This window comes from Asparagus officinalis, chromosome 3, assembly GCF_001876935.1.
Source record: "Asparagus officinalis chromosome 3, Aspof.V1, whole genome shotgun sequence".
Classification (NCBI taxonomy): domain Eukaryota; kingdom Viridiplantae; phylum Streptophyta; class Magnoliopsida; order Asparagales; family Asparagaceae; genus Asparagus; species Asparagus officinalis.
The window spans coordinates 112,281,336-112,300,726 of NC_033796.1; the positions used below are offsets into that span (position 1 = coordinate 112,281,336).

Below are 19,391 nucleotides of genomic sequence, written 5' to 3' on the forward strand. Positions count from 1 at the left end.
TAACACCATCATTTTTAGCATATTATTATTATATAACAAACAGGTGACTGAGAAAAGACGAAATTATTCCTTAATCATAAAAAAAATACTCTGATATTTTTAGGATAAGAGAGAGAGTAGAAAGAGGGGAAAAAACATTGTAAATAAATCAAGATCTTTTTTACCGGTTGCGAGTTTCTTTGCAATTGAATGGGGTGACCTTCAAAAGGATATTTCAGTTATTTTTACATTTTGAAATAATGCCATGGAGTATCGGTGACGAAAGTGTGCAAAATTAGGGGATTTTCGTGAGACATCCCATAGTTGAGGGGATTTTTTTCTCGAATTTTTAAAATAGAGTGGGGTTATCTGCGATATGCCCAAACTTGAGTGGGATTTTCTCAAATTAAAATAATCGAGGGGTTTTTCTGGGATATTCACCATGTAAGACTCACCCGTGCGAGCACGGGCTAAATACTTGTTAGAAAGTTAAAATTGATAATTAATCAAATAATGACCATCAATGCATAGCCAGAAACATGGTCAACATGGTACAGCAGGTGAGCAGGCCTAGAGTAAGAACAAGGTCTTCTCTTTTTCCTTCTTTTGTCTTGAGGTAAAATGAGTACCAAACAAATGAATGATAACCATTGATATTTAAAAAATTTAAGATATTTTTTAATCATAGTAAACCACACATATCACAATATACAAAAACAAACTTTGTCTGGAAAAGGCGTATACGATTCTTACTACTAATCTGTTTTGTATTGTACAACATCATAAGCATGCATGAAAACAGCAGAAGAAAACGGTGGGATCATGAAAGACAAAAAAGCACACACTGACATGTCGTTCAGTCACTGCTTACCTGTTCATTTACTTCGTAATACTTCCTTTCTGCTTCACTTTTTAGTTGTTGCAGCTCCACTTTTTCATTTTCCCATGATTTTTTTAAAAGATCCTAGAATATTGTCATCAGAGAAGTAAAAGCAAAAGCCAGATCAAGCAAAAGAACTTAAGCATAAGAAAGAAAAAAAGTATTTGTTAAGACAATTATATTGCCTCAGGTATTCTCCTAAGTAGTGTACCAATCCAACTACAATGTACTATCAAAAAACATGTATTTGCAGATGGAAGATTATTTTACTGCTTCCTTTAAGATCACATCAGCTGCACATAGTCCTCGGGGATGAAAATATGATTTACCTACGAAATGTAAAGTTTTTCTAAAGATATAAAACATGATGGAAATAGAACATGAGTTACATGATGCCAAACATACTCCAGAACTGAAATTATAAGAAACAAGTTTATGACAGCATCAGAAGCTTTTATCATAGAGAAGTTTTTCAGATATGGATCGATCAATTTATGAAGGATCCTGCAATAGGAAAGCTTAATAGAAACATTGACCAATTTATGACAGGATGTCAACCACCAAGCCGATTGGGTAGGTTCATACTTCATAAACCTACATCGTCCCAAAAGCAGTCAATCCCCAGAAATTAGTACCACAGAACCTGCTCGGCACCATGTCCTCCAAATTCAGCAAGTCCTAAATGTACGAGACTTTATCCAAGATGAAACTAGAAAAGGCGAAGTCTAAAATTCTATAGGTGTCAATTTGACCCATATCCTTCAGTCCTAAAGAAGTTCTAAATAATATTACAGGATATATAATAAATACTTAGCTTCTACAGCAAAGGCAGAACAAGATTGAAACCACAACTTGGAGGCATTCTAACCATGTCCAATATGAATATTTGAAGCTATTTTCAGAATGATGTTACATGAGATTAAAAAAATTCGAAATGTTAAAAGGGAATTTTTTTTGAATGATTAACAGTAACTTGTAACTATTGACAAATACACATTGAAGTTACAACTCTTAAACAAAAGCAATAATTATCTATGCACCTATCATTAAGCTATTTGGAGAAAAAACAGAACTTATTGTGAACAGTTAAAGCTCTATTGGAAAAGACAAACATAGTAAATCTCTAAGCAATTGTAATTAGCAGTCAAGTAGAATTGAACGAAACAGAAGGAAGTATTTCAAGGGACACAAAAGCATGACGCTTCATACAAAACATAAGGTAAAATTACAAGACACTACCACAAATTATCAGGTTTCTTAAACGAAGGACCTTTTACTTGTTTTTAATATGAGTAATCGGTAATCCCAAACGGTTCATCAATTGCCAGAAGCTGTTTTGGAAACCGACCTTGATCATCATTCAATGTTACATTAAACGCTGGGCGCTTCTAGGCGTCGGACTTGGTGCCCAGCGATTAGTCGCCTAGGCGGGCGCTTAAACGGTTTCTGGGCGTTTTTTTTTCTTCATTTAAGTAGTGGTCGATGAGGTTTTCCTGAAGGTCGGAGGAGGTAGTGGAGGTGTTCATATTTGGAGGTTAATGGTGTTTGGAGGACGTGTAGGCTACGACACATAAAATCACAATCAAGGCCTACATGGTGCAATCTACGTAAGCAGACAATGCTCCTCTAAACGCTCGTAAAATCTAGGTGGGCATCCTAAATACCGCCTAGTGCTTAGGCGCCAGTTAGGTGGCCTAGGTACCGTCTAGGCCTAGGCGTACGCCTAAGCGGACTAGGCGGAGGTTTTTTAAAACAGTGGACATCATTCGATATGTTTTCAATTGAAAATTAATAGAAAATAACTTAACTACTAAAAAATAGATTGTTTCTCCAAAAAAATATCAAAAGTTCATAATCAAATTACCTTTTTGAACCATTAATGATTAGATGCAAATGACATATTTTTAACAATTGGTAGGAAAACTATCTCTACAAACTATTGTAAACCCTTAAGAGTGAAATAAATACTGTTGAGAACTAGAAATGAACTATATTTTACCGAAATAAATATCAAATGCTCCAAAAATTTTGAAACAGTACTACAAGCAGTTTTTAGTGTTTATTATGCATACAGTTAGGCAGTTGAAAAATATTTTTCCCTAAACAATAAGTCAATATTAATGATATTTACTTCAGAAAGTTTTAACGTGTTTCTTGATTTTAAATTCAAATTGAATTATTCAGGGGTAGGATTTTCTTCCGTAGGTAGCCCAAATAGACTATATCCTTGAATAAAAAAAGTTCAGCTTTTTGATCATTTAGTCCAATCAACAAATTAGACAAAAAAAGTAGCTTTCAAATAAAAGAAAACAATCTGGAGGGCTCAGAAAATTATGAAATATTAAGGTTCAAGTTTCTTCTAGTAAATGGTTAGGGATCAAAAGGATATGTTTGGATTGTGCCCCGTTTAGGATTAACTTGAGAAATGTCATTAAACTGAACGGTTGATTGGATACATTTTTGGTAAAAGGTCTTATGATTTACATTGGAACATTCTAATAGGTTCCATGAGAAACAATTAATTAACTACTGAAAATCAAAATTATGATAAATCAAGACCTTTTCAGTCAAGTGATTTGCTAGATTTGGTAATGGGATCTCAATGATAAATAACACTTCACATTTTATTAGAATTCAGGGATTTACAGGAAACTTACATAAATGCATGAAGGCAAGAATAGATCACGATAAATCAAGATATGTGCTCTCAAGTGATTTGGTAAATATTTAATAATGGGATCTCGACATATAGGTCTTCTCAAAACTTAATACATCGAAATACTAAATAACATAGTTCGTTACGTTTGACCAATAACCATAGTTTAATTGAACATTTAAATAGCACACAATGGATGCTCCCATCTCTAAACTTTTAAAATAACACGCAACTGATAGCTAAGAATATAAATGCAAAACATTGCTAAACCACTTCAGGACACATATGCAAGCTTGTGCAAATACAGTATGTGTGTGCAAACATGCTCACAATCTGTATGCACGCAAGCTTGTGCAAATACAGTATGTGTGTGCAAACCTGCTCACAATCTGTATGCAAGCTTATCTATAAAAGTCAGGGTGTATATCAACATAAATTCAAGGGTTATTTTGATGTTAGTCCCTCAAATCTTTAATATTTTGATACTAGTACCTCAAATCATTGAAATTTGATCAGTCACCCATATCTTATTACTATTTTGAAATTAGTCCCCCTAATTAGCAGTTGTTTGATTTGGGTGAAATATTCCTTAAAGTAATTTTCAAGAATAATTTCAAAGTACTTATAAGATTGGGGGACTACCAATCTCAAAATATGAAGATTCGGCGAACTAATATCAAAACACGTGAAAGATTTGCAAGACTAACTTCAAATATAAAGACATGGGGGATTAGTTCCAAAATATGAAAGATTTGAGGTACTAATATTTGTTTTAAAAAACTGTAAAATCCAAAGTGCAAGGCATATAAAAGTCCATAAAGTTGCATAATTTAGATATCAAGCAACAAAAGCAAATGAAAATGGGACTTACATTTTCAGTTTTTTGTGCTTCTGAAAGTTTCTTTAATTTTGTTATTTCAGACTGCAATGTGGATAGCTCCTTAGATGTACTTGTCAACTCTTGGATTGTCTCAGATTGAAGAATGATCTGCAGAACATTGAGAAAAAGGGTATCAAATTAATAAGCATAAATAAATAATAAAGACTAAAGAATTGCTAATTGGTTGAGTCATTATATTAATCATTAAATATACGAATCTAATGTTAGTACAAAATTTGGCAGGCATTTCCCTTCAAAAGAATCAGGTAATCACTTCCATTTTGGATGGGCTGTATGTCTATGTGGGTTTCAGGTGGTGTTGGCAGAACAACTGTTAGAAAATCATTTTTTGTATAAATTAAGCAAGTATGCCCAATATTTAAAATGTAACAGCATGGTGAAAGGCAATGGCAGGCTAAAACCTTCTGACCTCAAAACTGCTACTTAATAACTTGAGAAACCCCAGCCGCAATATGATTACCAAATAAGTAGGCCATCATAACATATAAAAGTGAAATGTAAGGAAAAGGCAAGATTATTATTACTATCCAAGCGTATCATATTTCAGTATATTTTAGAATATGAAGAAAAAAAAATCATCATTGGTGAAAGTATTCTATTTTCTAATAATTTTATTGCTAAATGAATAAAGATGCTCCATACTGCATACCTTATACTATTAGTTAAATTACCTAATAAAAATTTTGTATATTGTTCTGTGTTGCACAGACATTGACATAGCAAAATTTTAAGAAAACTACAACACGCTTTTAAGTAGTTTTCAATAAAAACAATAAATACTGAGAATCAATTCTTAATCTCAAGGTTTTAATTACCAAAAATAATCTCAAGGTTTTAAAGAACAAAATTCATACAATTTTAAAGAACAAAATCATACAAATGTAGTTGATATAAACTATAAAACTTGAGTCACATAAACCATCAAAATTACATTGTCATGCCCATATCGAGTTATCTCTGGGTCAATACAAGGCCAAACGCATGCTGGACATGGGAAGAAATCTCTACCAAGTTCCTCTATGTGCAGTGCAGATACGTGTTGGACACTGGGTACAGGACCTTGGCCTCCAACGTGGTGGTGCAACATTGGTGCTGCACTATCTACATAGTTTCTGGTGATTTCCACCTATTTCCTAAGACATCATAGGGGTTAACATATGTTGGACATGGGAACACGTCTTTACCGATTTCGTCTATTGTCTCAGTGCAGCATGTTGAACATGAGGAGTGCTAGCGACACTCGCGCATGGCGAGTGCCGCTGTCACTCGCCCAAGAAATAAAGGGGTGGCGTTGGGTTTACTTAACCTAACCCTAACCTAAACCAAAATTTAACCCAAACCCCGATCCTCTATTTTTGAGGCGAGTGACAGCGGCACTCGCCTTGCGGGAGTTTTGCTAGCACTCCTCGTTGAACACGGGGTACAAGGTCCTTGGCCTCCAATGTGGCGGTGCAACATAGGTGCTGCACTATATACATAGAATCTGATGATTTCACCTATTTCTTAAGATATCACAGGGGTTTAGTGGAAGCAGAACAGTCAAATGAAACCTGTCTCTCATAATTGTCTTGTGCAGTCCGCCATCGTTTCTGCTCCTTAACCACATCCTCTTTCAAAGAAGATACTTGAATTTCCAGCATCTCTATCTGTGATCTACAACATCAACAAAACAAATGTATAAAGAATACATGTCTAGTAATTATGGTTTTGAATGTTATGAGGATAATAATACTCACGATTTTTCTTGAATCTCTTGCCTCAGGCTTAAAGTCTCAGTCATTGCCAAAGAAAGTGCTTGTTCTTTACTTTCAATAGCCAAAGCAGATTCCTCAGACTTCAATTTGTAGCTGCTTTCCAGATCATGAACCTTGATCCTAAGGGATTGAATTTCATCTTCTAATGCCTTCTTCAGCTTTTGTGCCTGCATTAAATTACAAAATTAATATAGGGGCATTCCTTAACAGAATTACAAGTTAATAAGAAATGAGGCAGTTACAAAAAGGTATCCTTACCTCTAGCTTGTACTCTTCGTGTGCTGACTCTATTTGCTTCAATGCAGTTTCATTTGTCCGTGCTATTTCTTTGTACTGCAGCAAATGTTGCATAAAATGTAATAAGAACTAAGAGAAAAAGTAAGGAAAGCTTTTGGTACCTGTAACATGTATTCCTTGTTTGCTCGTGCTTCCTGTTTCAATTTCTCCAACTCGTCTTTTGTTTTCCACAGCTCTCCATTGACCTAGATAAACATCGCATAAATATAAAGCATGAACACTTGAACAGAGAACCGAAAACATGATAGCGGAAAAGTGAACAATAGAACACGCGCACACGCACACACAAAACTGCTACCAGAAGGGGGAAGTCTGTAGACAGCGGCCCGTAAAGATTGAAAAAAGACATAACTAGGTACAAATTAGTGATAAGAGGTTGACGCAAGTCAGGACAAAGGAAAACACTAATGCCAAATGAATCAAGCAATCATACAGATGATAACCTAGAAAACTAGGGTTGTGCAATCGGTTCGGTTCGGGTCGGTTTGTTCGGTTTTTACTTAGGTACTTAGGTACAAATGTTATGTCCAAATTCAATTTCACCTCTAATCTGTTGACGAAGAAAGAAGTCTGTTACATTTCAATTTATTAAAATTCATAAACTATTAAATGCTACTGAATATTGGATGTAGAAATCAAAATCTTATTCCTACCAAAGATTACATAAATTTTTTTTAGAGAAAACTTACATAAAGAATTATAGTGATCTCAATTTGATAGACAAAGTAAATAAAAAATATGTAATAACTTGGATGTTCGGTATAGTTTCTATAAAATTATAACTCTGATCCAAAGAGAAGTCTAATCCAAAAATGTATCAATCGAGGAGAAAAATCAGGAAAATGTTAGAATCAACATTATGGTTTAAGTTTCTTACCTCCAAAGTGGATTGGTCTAAAATATAAGAAGCGAATATGTAATAGAGAGGGATAGAGAACTAGAAATAACGAAAAGTCCTAGAATTGGAGAGGATACTATTGTTAGGGTATTTTATCGCTATCAGGTTGCGTGAGAGAAAAATATATCAAGCTGCAGAGGAGTAACTCTATATGAACTATAATGGGTCGGGATTAAGCAAATGTAAATTGTAATTAGAATGGGTAATACAATTCGGTCGGTTCGGGTTGAAAAAACTTCAACCCGACCCAAACTGAACTCTAATAAAAATCAAACCGAACTGTTAAATCTCGGTCAGTTTGGTCGGTTTGTTCAGTTTGAACCGAACTATGCTCACCCCTATAGAAAACAACTAAGTGCATAGAACTAGTCATGTATGCAAAAGTCTAACAGGGTCCTAAGTATGAATGCAATCCAATTATATGCATGCGATGATCATTTAAACAATATCCACAAATAGAGAACAGTAAACAATGATATTGATAAATTGACTACAAGTTCTATAGCATTGTAGGAGCAAGGTTTGGATATGCGATTATGATTAGAGATCACCTGACGGTGTAAGGAACTCACACCAAATCGTACAAGATCCAAATCAGAATTGAGTCGAAAGGCTCTGTTACACTGTTCCACGAGATTGAGGAACCAATGAGGTCTCAACAACTTAGATCTGAGTTTACCACGCACTTTGCGGGGATACTGTTCACGTGAACAATGATCGGCGACCATGGATAGTGATCGGCGACCGTGAACAATGATCTGATGTTGAGAAGATGGGAGAATCACGCGACAATATTATCGTGTATTGGAGCAGAGTATGAACAGTATCGAAAAACTGTTTACGTGAACAGTATGACGCGATCTTGAGAGGAGATAGGATTTGTTTGAGTGGATGGTTAGATATGGATTGAGGGTATGATGAAGGTTGTGATTTGATCAAAATAATTAAAATAAAATGGGCTTCACACCATCAAAGCAATTCACTTGCTAATGTAAAACTCAGAATTATCATATCAAAATAGTCTGCCCTTACTGAAGCCTTTCACATCATTATTTATAACCATAACAATATCAAATCAAATCCCTAAATCACGTTCAAATCTTAGCAAAAATTGAACTAATATAAAATCCCATCAATTAAAATCTCTGAGATCATGATGAATATTTCCAGAATCAATAAATATTCTCCCAATCTAATCACTTGTTTCTTTCTCCTGGAATATACTCTTCCTGGATTCCCATCAGAGGTCACAAAGACGAACAAAATAAATAAGCAATGAGCTAAGGAACATAAAAGGGCTGGGCAAAAATATCCAGTGGGACTGATACGAGTTACCGTGCGAGCACCTTTGATTGTGGAATTATCAAATGTGGGTTTTGAGAAGAAAAACAGCAAAACACAAGAACAATTCGATATGATGAAAGAAAATACCTTCTCTAGATTATGAAGATCAAGTATTTACAAATCTCTCCTCACAATCTCTCTAGAATAAAGAACGATTATCTCTATTCTCAAATCTCACGAGTTTCTCCTTGGAAATCCCGAATCAATAGGGTTTCTATTTATACAAACCCTAAAACCCAAAACCAGCTAGGAATTAGGATCAGCCCAGACCCGATATCGGTCGACTGCTGTACCTATATCGGTTGACCGATAAGGATGCATCGGTCGACCGTCCAGAACTATGTTTTTCTGACCCTGTAGCGTGTAGGTGACCGATCGACTTGTGATGGTTAAGCGGTCGACCGATAGTGCTTCATCGGTTGACCGATGCTAGCCCATCGGTCGACCGGCCAGAGCTGCTTCGCCAGCTTCCTGATTTTCGACGTTTTCCTGATTTTTACCGTTTTTGCCGTTATCAACGACTCCGCCCACACTTCTATTCTCAAGCTACCATGATAATCATCTATTCTCAAGCTCCTATGAGGATCGCTAAGTTCCCGAAGTAAAGAAGATACATATCAACAACTCCGCCCATGTATCATGCCAAAGCTACTTTGCCAGCTTCCTAATTTTCATCGTTTTTCTGATTTTTACTATTCGTCGTTGACCACGCTTCTATTTTCAAGGTACCATGAGAATCATCTATCCTCAAGCTCCCATGAGGATCGCTAAGTTCCCGAAGTAGAGAAGTTACATTCGTATCAGGGACTGCAATTCAGTGCTTGGGAAAAAAACATACATGGTGCATAATATACACCCGAAGAATCAGTGCTAAGGAGAGAATCTAACTTATATGTTGAACAGTCTGAACTCAGGAATATATACTAAGATGTATAAGAAAATAAAGCAACATTTTTCTCAAAAATCCAGGAAAAGATAATGAAAACTGTAGGGCAGGCACTGCCAAATATTGGGAGGGAGAACGAGATGGGTCAAGCATATCATCCAAGTGAGAAGTGGCAATCTATATTGATTATGGGGTCCCAAGATCTCCAAACCAAGCCACAATAAGAAAAATTAGAAAGGACAGTTGGAGAATATTAGAATATGATTGATTCATCTTGAAATAGCAGGGTTGCTATAAACAGTAAGTCATATTTCTCACCTATAGTTTTCTTACTCTATGATTAAAACTATACACCGCTCTTTGAGACTTAGATTAGGTTTCTGGCTTTGAGTTTACAAGAGCCTAAACTAATAAGGGATAGTTTTAAGGACTGCATGTGATTTTTTTTCTTCTTTGGTACAAAGAATCAATCTTCTCCTGTAAATAAAAAAATTTTCCTTATTTTTTTAAAAGAATATGTTAATCCGAGTTCAAATACACGAAAATCTATTAGGCAACATTTCAGCCTTTTACTAATAGTTGGATAAGTCATTTCCAACTTTACCATAAGTTAAACCACATACTACCTGAATCAGTGTTTTCAATGCGCGAGGCGCAATGCGGGGCGCAAAGCATCTTTACGCACACATGCGCAAGGCGTAACGCGATGCGCGCGCCCGAGTGATGCGAGGCGCAAACCACACATATAATATTTCAATATATGTAATCAAGCGCGAAAGAACATGTTTTTAGAATTTACATAAAAAATATCATGATAAATAATATCTTGCTACAAAGTCACAATATATTGCCTTAATTTCTAATGCTAACACCCAACATAGTAGCAAATTTCATAAATTTTCAAATCAAATGTTAAATCAAGACTTATATCCAAACTAAGGATTAGTAATGGTCCTCAATTGAAGGTTATTAAAAAAACCCAATGGATTTATTTTGCTTTTTGGGATATGGAATATCAAGTATAAAGATTTGATTGAAATGTTAACAAACAAAACTATATGAGGAAATGTACTACATGCATCCTACACAAAGTACGGACGTACGCGAGGCGCAAAAAGCACTGCTGCATCAGGTGTGGGGCGCTTCGCCACCGCCCCGCATCGTAGGGCGCATAAGGCGCAATGAGGCGCGCGCCTTTGAAAACACTGACCTGAATATCTATCAGGTTTCATTACCCACCCGATGATTATTATATGAATATAGTTTTCTTGTTTCCACTAAGCTCGGCAGTCTCTGGGGTAAAAAAAACAAATCTCATTTGGCCACTTGATTCATAACGCATAGGATTCATTGCAGCTAGTACCCTAAATTTCATGGATGAAAATCCCTACAATAAAACACAGAATATCTATAGGAAATATGACCTTATGCCTGGCATAGTTGGTAAAAGGACTACATTCAATTTCTTTCCAAAAAAAATAATAATAAAAACACGTGAAAACTATGTTGTTGGGCATGAGACGGGTGCGGGACTGTGGGTGCGAACACGGGCGCAGATACGGGACACATCAATTTGTAAAAGGCAGGATACAGGGACACGACTATAGATATACATATTGATATTAATAATTTATACGTGATCAATATTGTTTTTTCATTCACATGTTATGAACCAAAATTCCTATAATATTTATAGTTTCTTTTATTCAGTAGATTATAAATTGAAAAACCGCTTGTGTTTTAATTAAATACCCAAACCCTTTATGATTAGATTTATGAACTGAATATGGGTGAAACGAACCCGACCAGATCTCAACGAGCTGTAGAAATTTGAGGCGAAGTTTCCGCTATGTGTCCAAGAAGTGTATCACGAATGTCTTGAAACAAACCATGCATTATATAATTGAGTACATGTCTGAACAAATGTATATGTATATTGTGTCCAAGGAGTGATATGGATACAGTAAGTGTCGGACAAGGATACGGGAGCCCAAATGAGGCCTCCCAGTAACTTGGGTGAAATTCAAACACATAATGCAAGAAACCATAGCTCAAAAAACAAATGCATTGCACACACAACCATATTCGAATAACAACCAACTATGAAGCATGGACTCTTCAACAATGAGACCAGGGTCAACATGTACAGAACAGGAAACTTGCCCAAAACTTTCCCCTCAAGGTATTACCTTTCCTGAGTAATCTAGGATTTCAAGCAATCAGAGAAGTAGCAAAGTCATGTCAAGTTCTAAAAATAATCAAAAGATTACATGCCGAACAACATGAAGACGTGTTGTTTTAAAGGATTCATAAATGGTTCTTTGACATTAAAGAGATACATGGGCGTGGCCTCCTGTTAGATAAATTATTATAAGACTTCCTTGATTCAATAAAGTTCTTGGTTAGAAGTGCTAAATTTAAATGGTAAAAATTCCATTTCGCTTTTATATCTCCTAACTAACATGACTTGATCATTATGTTATTGAAGTGTTATCTAAATAGATGCATACATAGTGTTATACACATCACATGCATATACACACACACAAAAATTTGTGTCATAGTCTCCTCAAGTCCTACTTTTTCAGGATTGTTCACGTCTCTGCCTGTAGTATATCAAGTCTGCTTATTAAAAAGTGTACATGTGTATGCTACACAAATTGCCATTATTTTCACCATGGGCAGTAAAAAAAATGATGAATCTAACTTCAACATTATGTATGCACATACCTCATTTGCAGGGAGTGCTGAATGCTCATCTCCACCATCCTTCCTAGTTACCTACATGTTCAACAAAAATAATCAAATGTGAAAACTAAAAGGATATACTTTAACATAAAAACGTACTATCTGATATACGTTGAAAAAGCAAAAATTGAAGAAACTTTCTTAAATAATCATTTATCTTATATTACCGCTAACTCTAAGATAGCAAGTAGAGGAACTTATCTCTACATTGTCCTCAGCTAAGTGCACCAGCAATCAAAAAGCTCCCAGAGCAGTTTTTATCAATAACATGAACCAAATTTATCCACTCATCTCTAATGAAGTGTTCAATTAAGCAACAGTTTTTGTCAAATTAGAAGCTATCTTACTATTGCTTTAAACCCAGTTAAGCATTTTTTTCTGGTACCAGCTGAAAAATACACTCATAATAATCTGAGGCCTTGTTAAATGGTGAAGGGATGAGATTAGGTTGTGGGAAGCCCCTTGTTTCGATTTCTGTTAGCGCCTTTGTTCAAAATTGTAAAATAATAATAATAAATGCAGTATAAACCGACCTCTTCCATTTTTCTAAAGTGAATGATCCTCCATATTCTTATGATTGCCCTCATATCTCAGTACATTTCTAAAACATCACTGCAAGATGATCTAAACATATTTAACAGCACTCGCATTTTAGAAGGTAGAACCCTAGAAGTGGTTCTCTAAATCAACCTACACTTATCACTTCCATAAACAGTCATGATCAATGATTAATTAATTTTCCACAAGCCAATACGTTCCTAGACCATTAAGGTAAGAAATTTTCTCATTCCTTTCCATAGCATTGCTTTCAAGTTACAGCTCACACTATTGAGTTTTGTAATAGTAATTGTAATCCCTTTAGATAAGAAGATTCTCTGCACCTTTCAAGATGGAGATTTTACTTCACTGGGCAAACAAATAAGATGGAAACTTATCCACAATTAGGAAAAAAGGTCATTATACAAAACGTGAACAATGACATAAGTTAAATCCAAACAATGTAATCATATGGTAAAGATGAATGAGTCTCTTCCTTGCTTTATTCATATAGCAATTGCTATTATCATCCACAAGTCATTTAGTTAGCATCAACATAACCAGACAATTGTTCCTTTTCTAAGATACCAACCTCTTTGTTGAAGCGAAATATATACAATATCTCCTAGGCCAATAAATCTTCATAACTTTCCTATTAAGTCCATGGATACTATGCAATCTTGCATAGCATGACCAAACTGATTTAGCGAGAACTTATTTCTATTGGCTCCACAGATTCTCACATAGATATATTACGTTGCTCACAAGTTTGATTCAGGTACAATGTGTACACTTCTTTTATCTTCATTGTGCAAATAAATAGTTGATGGGGACCAATAGCGGCAACGCACAACTTAATCAATCAAAAGTGTGATGATTCTATGTGGAATTCCATGTTATTGTATAAGACACGCTTGTAGCAAGGTTTAAAAGTTAAAACTTAGGGCAAACAGATTCATATACATCTGTTTAAAAAACATTCTAGATAATAGTACTTTTCAATGTTCATTTATGATGCAAAACCAAGCAGCTGAATGAAATGACACTATAATATCTGCGTTCGTGGGCCGCTGGCGACAGGCTGTCGCCAGCCCATCGATCTCCCCTATAAAAACCCCATCAAGTTAGGGTTTTGTGAAGTAGCCGCTGAAGCCTTCCCCCTCTCCGATTTTTCTTCCCAGGCGGCGGCGGAAAAACCCCCAAATCGCAGCTGCGCATTTATGATGCAAAACCAAGCAGCTGAATGAAATGACACTATAATATAGAAAGTACAAATATATGCTCCTGTAAGATCACAAGACTCAGCAGTTACCTTTTGCATCTCAGTAAGGCTAATTTTGGCACCAAGTTCTGAGCATCGAGCCTAAATGACAATCCAAAATTTAGGAGATGACATGATAACAACTAACGAGGACATGAACCATTAAAAAGTAAATATAATGCCAAGAAGTAAAAGAACCTCAGCCACTGCAGCCCTTGATTCAGCAGATGCAACAGCACGCCAAGCATCAGCTAATTCCTTTCTCATTTCTTCCAAATGCTTCACAGAATTCTCTACAGCCTTTTCCTTCTCAAGGGTCAGAGAACGAACACGATCTCTCTCTTCTTGAAGTTCTTTTTTAGCTTCTGCCCATTCCATCTGCAAAAGAAAGGGGGAAAAAGAGAAATACATTTAGTTATCAGTAAATAATGCAAAAGAAAGAGAGAGAAAAAAAGAGAAATACATTTAGTTGTCAGTAAATAATGCAAGCCATATGTGATGACAGTTAAAAAAGGGGGAAATTTTACATTCAGAACAATTCCAGCTAAAACAAGATTAAGAAGAAATAAAGTGTATGGACTAAGGCATCGTTGATAATAGGCTAAGTTAGGTGAAGTCAAATCCCACCCATGGACCCATTTGTGCTAGTTGCTGGCTCATGTTTAATATGGGCCATTGGACTGGTTTTGTTCCCATGGTTGTAATACATTGAGGACCCTTAACTGAAGGGATGAAGTGGGATAGAGAAAAAAAAACAAGAGAAAAAAGAAGAGATAAACGAAAAGAGAGAAGCTTGGAGAAGAGCCATTTCTTGGGTTTCTTGGAGTTTGTTGGAGGTTGAAGGAGAAGAGCATTCTTTTTGAAGGTTTGTGTTAAACGCATTTTCTCCATGTTAGACCCTTTCACAAGTTCTTTTAGCTTTACATGTTCTCCTATTGGAGGTGAGATCTCTTGTACTTGTAATCTCCCATTCATAGCCAACGAATCAAGTTGGCATTGCTCTCCTGCGGATGTAGGCTTGTTTAGCCGAACCACATATATCCATTGTGGTTGTCTGTTATTCTTGTTGATTTTGCTCTCTCTGTGTGAAGACTTCTGTGTGGACTCATGGACCTACCGACATAAATTTTAAGTTGCATAGGTAGCTCAAAAAAATAAAAAATAGAGTATGAACATGAGCAGCATGGGTAGTTCTGGCCAGGAAAAACCAAAACCTATAAGAAATTCAAAGAGGGAAACCTGATGTCTCTAGTTGTTAACTATTTCCATATCCCCACAATTTCTATATGCATCCCAAACCCATAAATGGAATTAGTCTCGATTTCATACATATCAAACTTCAACTGATCTTAATTTAAACTTAATTCGAGCTTTTATATTTATTTGGATTCATGTCTTCTGATAACAAGTGCTTTGACTATAATATATATTATATCTTCAGGCGAAAAGATATTGAAAGAATCAGAGATCGCAACAAGTTTAATGGTTACGAACAATTAGCCTACACCAGAACCAAAACCCAAAAAAAACAATAATAAAAATAATAATAAAAGTCAGAACCGAAATTTTAATGAGAGCACCTGATCCTACAGAGAAATTGTCAGAACCGAAATTTTAATGAGAGCACCTGATCCTTCAGAGAAATTGAGGCATAATGTGACTTGTTCCCAAATATGGCTGGCTTAACTAATTTAACCCCAAAAAAATACGTGACAAAAAAGAAACAAAATGTAACCTTCACAGCTTGTTATTAACAGCTATCCGTCAGGAAATAAAACTAAAACTTTTGGTTTTCGGGCATCAAAATCATTGTTTTAAAAAGCCTCCCCTAGGCCGTCTAGGCGTACGCCTAGACCTAGGCGGTACCTAGACCGTCTAACTAGCGCCTAGTGTCTAGGCAGTACCTAGGCTGTCCACCTAGATTTTGGGAGTTTTTAGGGAAGCATTGTCTATTTGTGTGGACTGCACCCTTTAGGCCTTGATCATGATTTTCTGTGTTGCAGCCTCCACGCCCTCCAACCTCCTCTAAACTCTTTTAACCTCTAAATATGAACACATCCACTACCTCCTTCAGCAAAACCTCCTCGACCGCCACTTAAATGAAGAAGAAAATCTGCCTACACACTAGTCCGACACCTAAGATTTCTATAACATTGACATTTACAATCAATTATTGTAATTAAAAAACAAACCCTCCTAAGCTCTAGGCATTGGGTCCAACACGTAGGCCTCCTAGCGTTTTTTATAACCTTGTTAGTTATTATTTTGGCTATTTAATATTAACTATGTATGGTTTATTGTGGATCTAAAACTGCTATCTATTTTTTACAAATTTATATAAATTTAATACATATTTTTATCAAGTATTATAATTAAATAATTTAAAAAATAGCCAAACGCCTTGGCGTACGCCTACGCGTCTAGGCGATAGGCACTGGCCCAAATGTCTAGTCCGCCTAGCGCCTTCTGTAACATTGATCAAGATGAACATAATGGATGTTCAATTTGTATAGTCAATCACTAAAATCGAATGTGAGGGGTTAACTCTAGGAATAGCAAAAAGCCACATAAAGAAGTGTTTCCAGTTCACTCTTTTACAGAATTACGTCATGTCAGGCAGGGGGCATGCCAAGACACTAAGATCCTGTGTCATAAGACTCCCAACTCTTCTCATGTAAAAGAAAAAGGAAAATATGATATCATGGTATTTAAACACATGTTTAGAGAGGGAAAACACTGAAGAATTATCAGGTTTACTAGCACAGACATCTGAACCTGTCTCTTTTTTCAACTATATCAATGTCATGAGATAAGTGAACAAATAACCAATGTTCCCAATATTGGTTAATGCAGCTGCATAAGCGGCTTCATAATGGATTCAGCCAGGTTCCATTGTGAATTGGACCAATTTACTTGGTTATGCGGACATACCACATAAGTTATTTCCTTATGAAAAGCGCATGCATAAAATGATTATGTGGGCGTTTATTAATTCTTATTCGGGTAAACAAAAACAAATCATTTTATAACCCAAACCGAACTTTTTTAAACCGCCTGTTAAATAAACCTTAAAAGTTAAAACCACTTTTCTTCCAAATCAAGCCACCACATCCCCCCTACTCATACGGCATACCTAACCCAAGCATCTGTATGCCTTCAAAAACTCTCCTCCTTTGCCACTGCCTTTGCCACCCTCTCTTATCAGTATATAAACAGTATTGACACCACACAAAGATGTTCTTGTGTATAGATTATAGAACTTTTATCGGTGTGTAATATCTGCATTTAGGTACATGATTAAAGCTAAATAGAGCCTATTCATACACACATACATACTAACATGTCCTAGTGTATAAAACTTGTGTCACATACTTTAGAACACTCAGGTTGTCGCTCATATCCGTTGTGAAAGTCACCCAAGAGGGGGCTGAGAAGGGTGAAATGGCAACTAAAGAGTAATTTGAACTTACTAAGGACTGGATCTATGCAATTTGGTCTCAAATGTCACACAGACTTACATCACTTCATACAATCCAAACCTTCAACAACACTAAAACACATATAATACACGTATAGTGAGAGTGCATTGCATGTACACATACTTGATGATTCTTTTTGGAACTTTCCGCTGTTCTCTTACACTATGTTCGGGAGTTTACGAATGGAGGGAAGGAAGAGGGAAAAGAAAATAAGGAAGAGAAAGTGAAAGGAAGAGAAGGAAAAATATGATATCATGTTTGGGAGTTTAGTAAAGGAAACGGAGAGGAACCAATTACGTAACCATTGGATTGACACTATGATGGTTCAAAATATTTCATCTCCTCTACACCCCGATCTGGGGGAAAGGAAATCCTATAGAATGGTTACCAATGAAGGTGAATCTTGTCACCCCCATTCCCCTCCATTATCTTTAAAAAAACACTTCCAAACGCGGTGAACCATTTCATTTCCCTTCCCCTCTCCACCATTCACCCTCATCCAAACAGGGTGTAACAGAGAGAGAGAGAAAATGAACAAAGTCCATGGAAAAGTGAGGAGATGCATAGTTATTAAGATGTTATGAGTAATTAGTGAGGAATTAATGATATTAAATGAGTTGAAAGTTAGTGGGGCTTAAAGTATATATAGATGTTAAATAGGTAATTGATGGAAGGTTATGAATAGGTAACTCACAGTAGATTGTCGTTCTAATATTTTTTCCCTCTAAAAATTACATAAATAAAATTTCATATTACATGACTTTGTGCAAAACAATGCGACTCAAAAAAGTGGCTATCACCATGTGACTCGCGCGAAAAAAATAGTTAGTATAAGAGTTGCTGTCAGCAGTGAGGTATTAGTGCTATCAATGATGTAACTATCAACATGTCTTGAGTTCAAGCTTTAATTTGTAGTGCAAAGAAAAATTTGGATAAATGGCACGGAGCGTACAAGCCTTCTCTCAGTCATTTAGTCGATCATGTTACCGTCACAATACTACAATTTACAATATGCATCAATAACTATTTTTCTCCTAATGACATAATGTGATTCACAACATTTATTAGTTTCCTAACTGTATTATACCATTATGTTCTTCAAAGGAACATAAATTTTTACAATTTTTGTGTATGTTTGATCAGTTAAAGTAGATAGTACATGAATAGTTAAGTTTGATTATTCCTCATCAATTCATAATATTTGCAATTGCTAGTCAAATACCAAGAAATCATATTGTTTTACTTGCATTCAAATACAAATTGAAGTTACATGCATATGAATACTTAAATGACAGATTTTCTCATTTGTTCATAATAAATACAATACAATTAGATGATGCTATTGTGCACGTTGATCAATTATCAAAGTGAACCCCCATGAAACCGTTCCATATGAATGATGGGAACCATAATTTATCTCCAACATTTGCTTTGAATCATTTAATAATATGTTGCTATTTTAATGGTTTCATTCCTATAAATAAAGTTTAGTATCTCAGATATGTTATAAATCATTAAAATATTTTTCACACATATGTTTTCTCCTCTATTTGTTCCTAAAAGTAAGTATCACAAATGATTCTACAAATGAAAAGATGAAAGGAAAAAAATGTAAATGAGGAACACATTTCTAAAATATTAAATGTAAAAAGGAATAAATATTATGAAATCAGAACAAAGATTAAAAGATCCATACAAAGACATCTTTCTCTACATAACCATATCAAGAACTTATTATAAAAGAGAGTGCGCAGGTTAGCCCGTTTCTTTT

General features: G+C 35.5%; 1 protein-coding gene across 1 annotated transcript in view; it reads right to left on the reverse strand.

Moving 5' to 3' along the window:
• Positions 1–19,391, reverse strand: part of LOC109835617 (nuclear-pore anchor) — a 53,742-nt gene that overhangs the window by 12,174 nt on the left and 22,177 nt on the right. The window contains exons 27-35 of the mRNA XM_020403588.1: positions 14,340–14,519; positions 14,193–14,243; positions 12,326–12,376; positions 6,569–6,652; positions 6,429–6,503; positions 6,153–6,337; positions 5,967–6,069; positions 4,387–4,503; positions 851–943 (exon numbers count right to left, since the gene is read on the reverse strand). Coding sequence (XP_020259177.1) covers positions 851–943; positions 4,387–4,503; positions 5,967–6,069; positions 6,153–6,337; positions 6,429–6,503; positions 6,569–6,652; positions 12,326–12,376; positions 14,193–14,243; positions 14,340–14,519 — 939 coding nt within the window. The remainder of the gene's footprint in view (positions 1–850; positions 944–4,386; positions 4,504–5,966; positions 6,070–6,152; positions 6,338–6,428; positions 6,504–6,568; positions 6,653–12,325; positions 12,377–14,192; positions 14,244–14,339; positions 14,520–19,391) is intronic.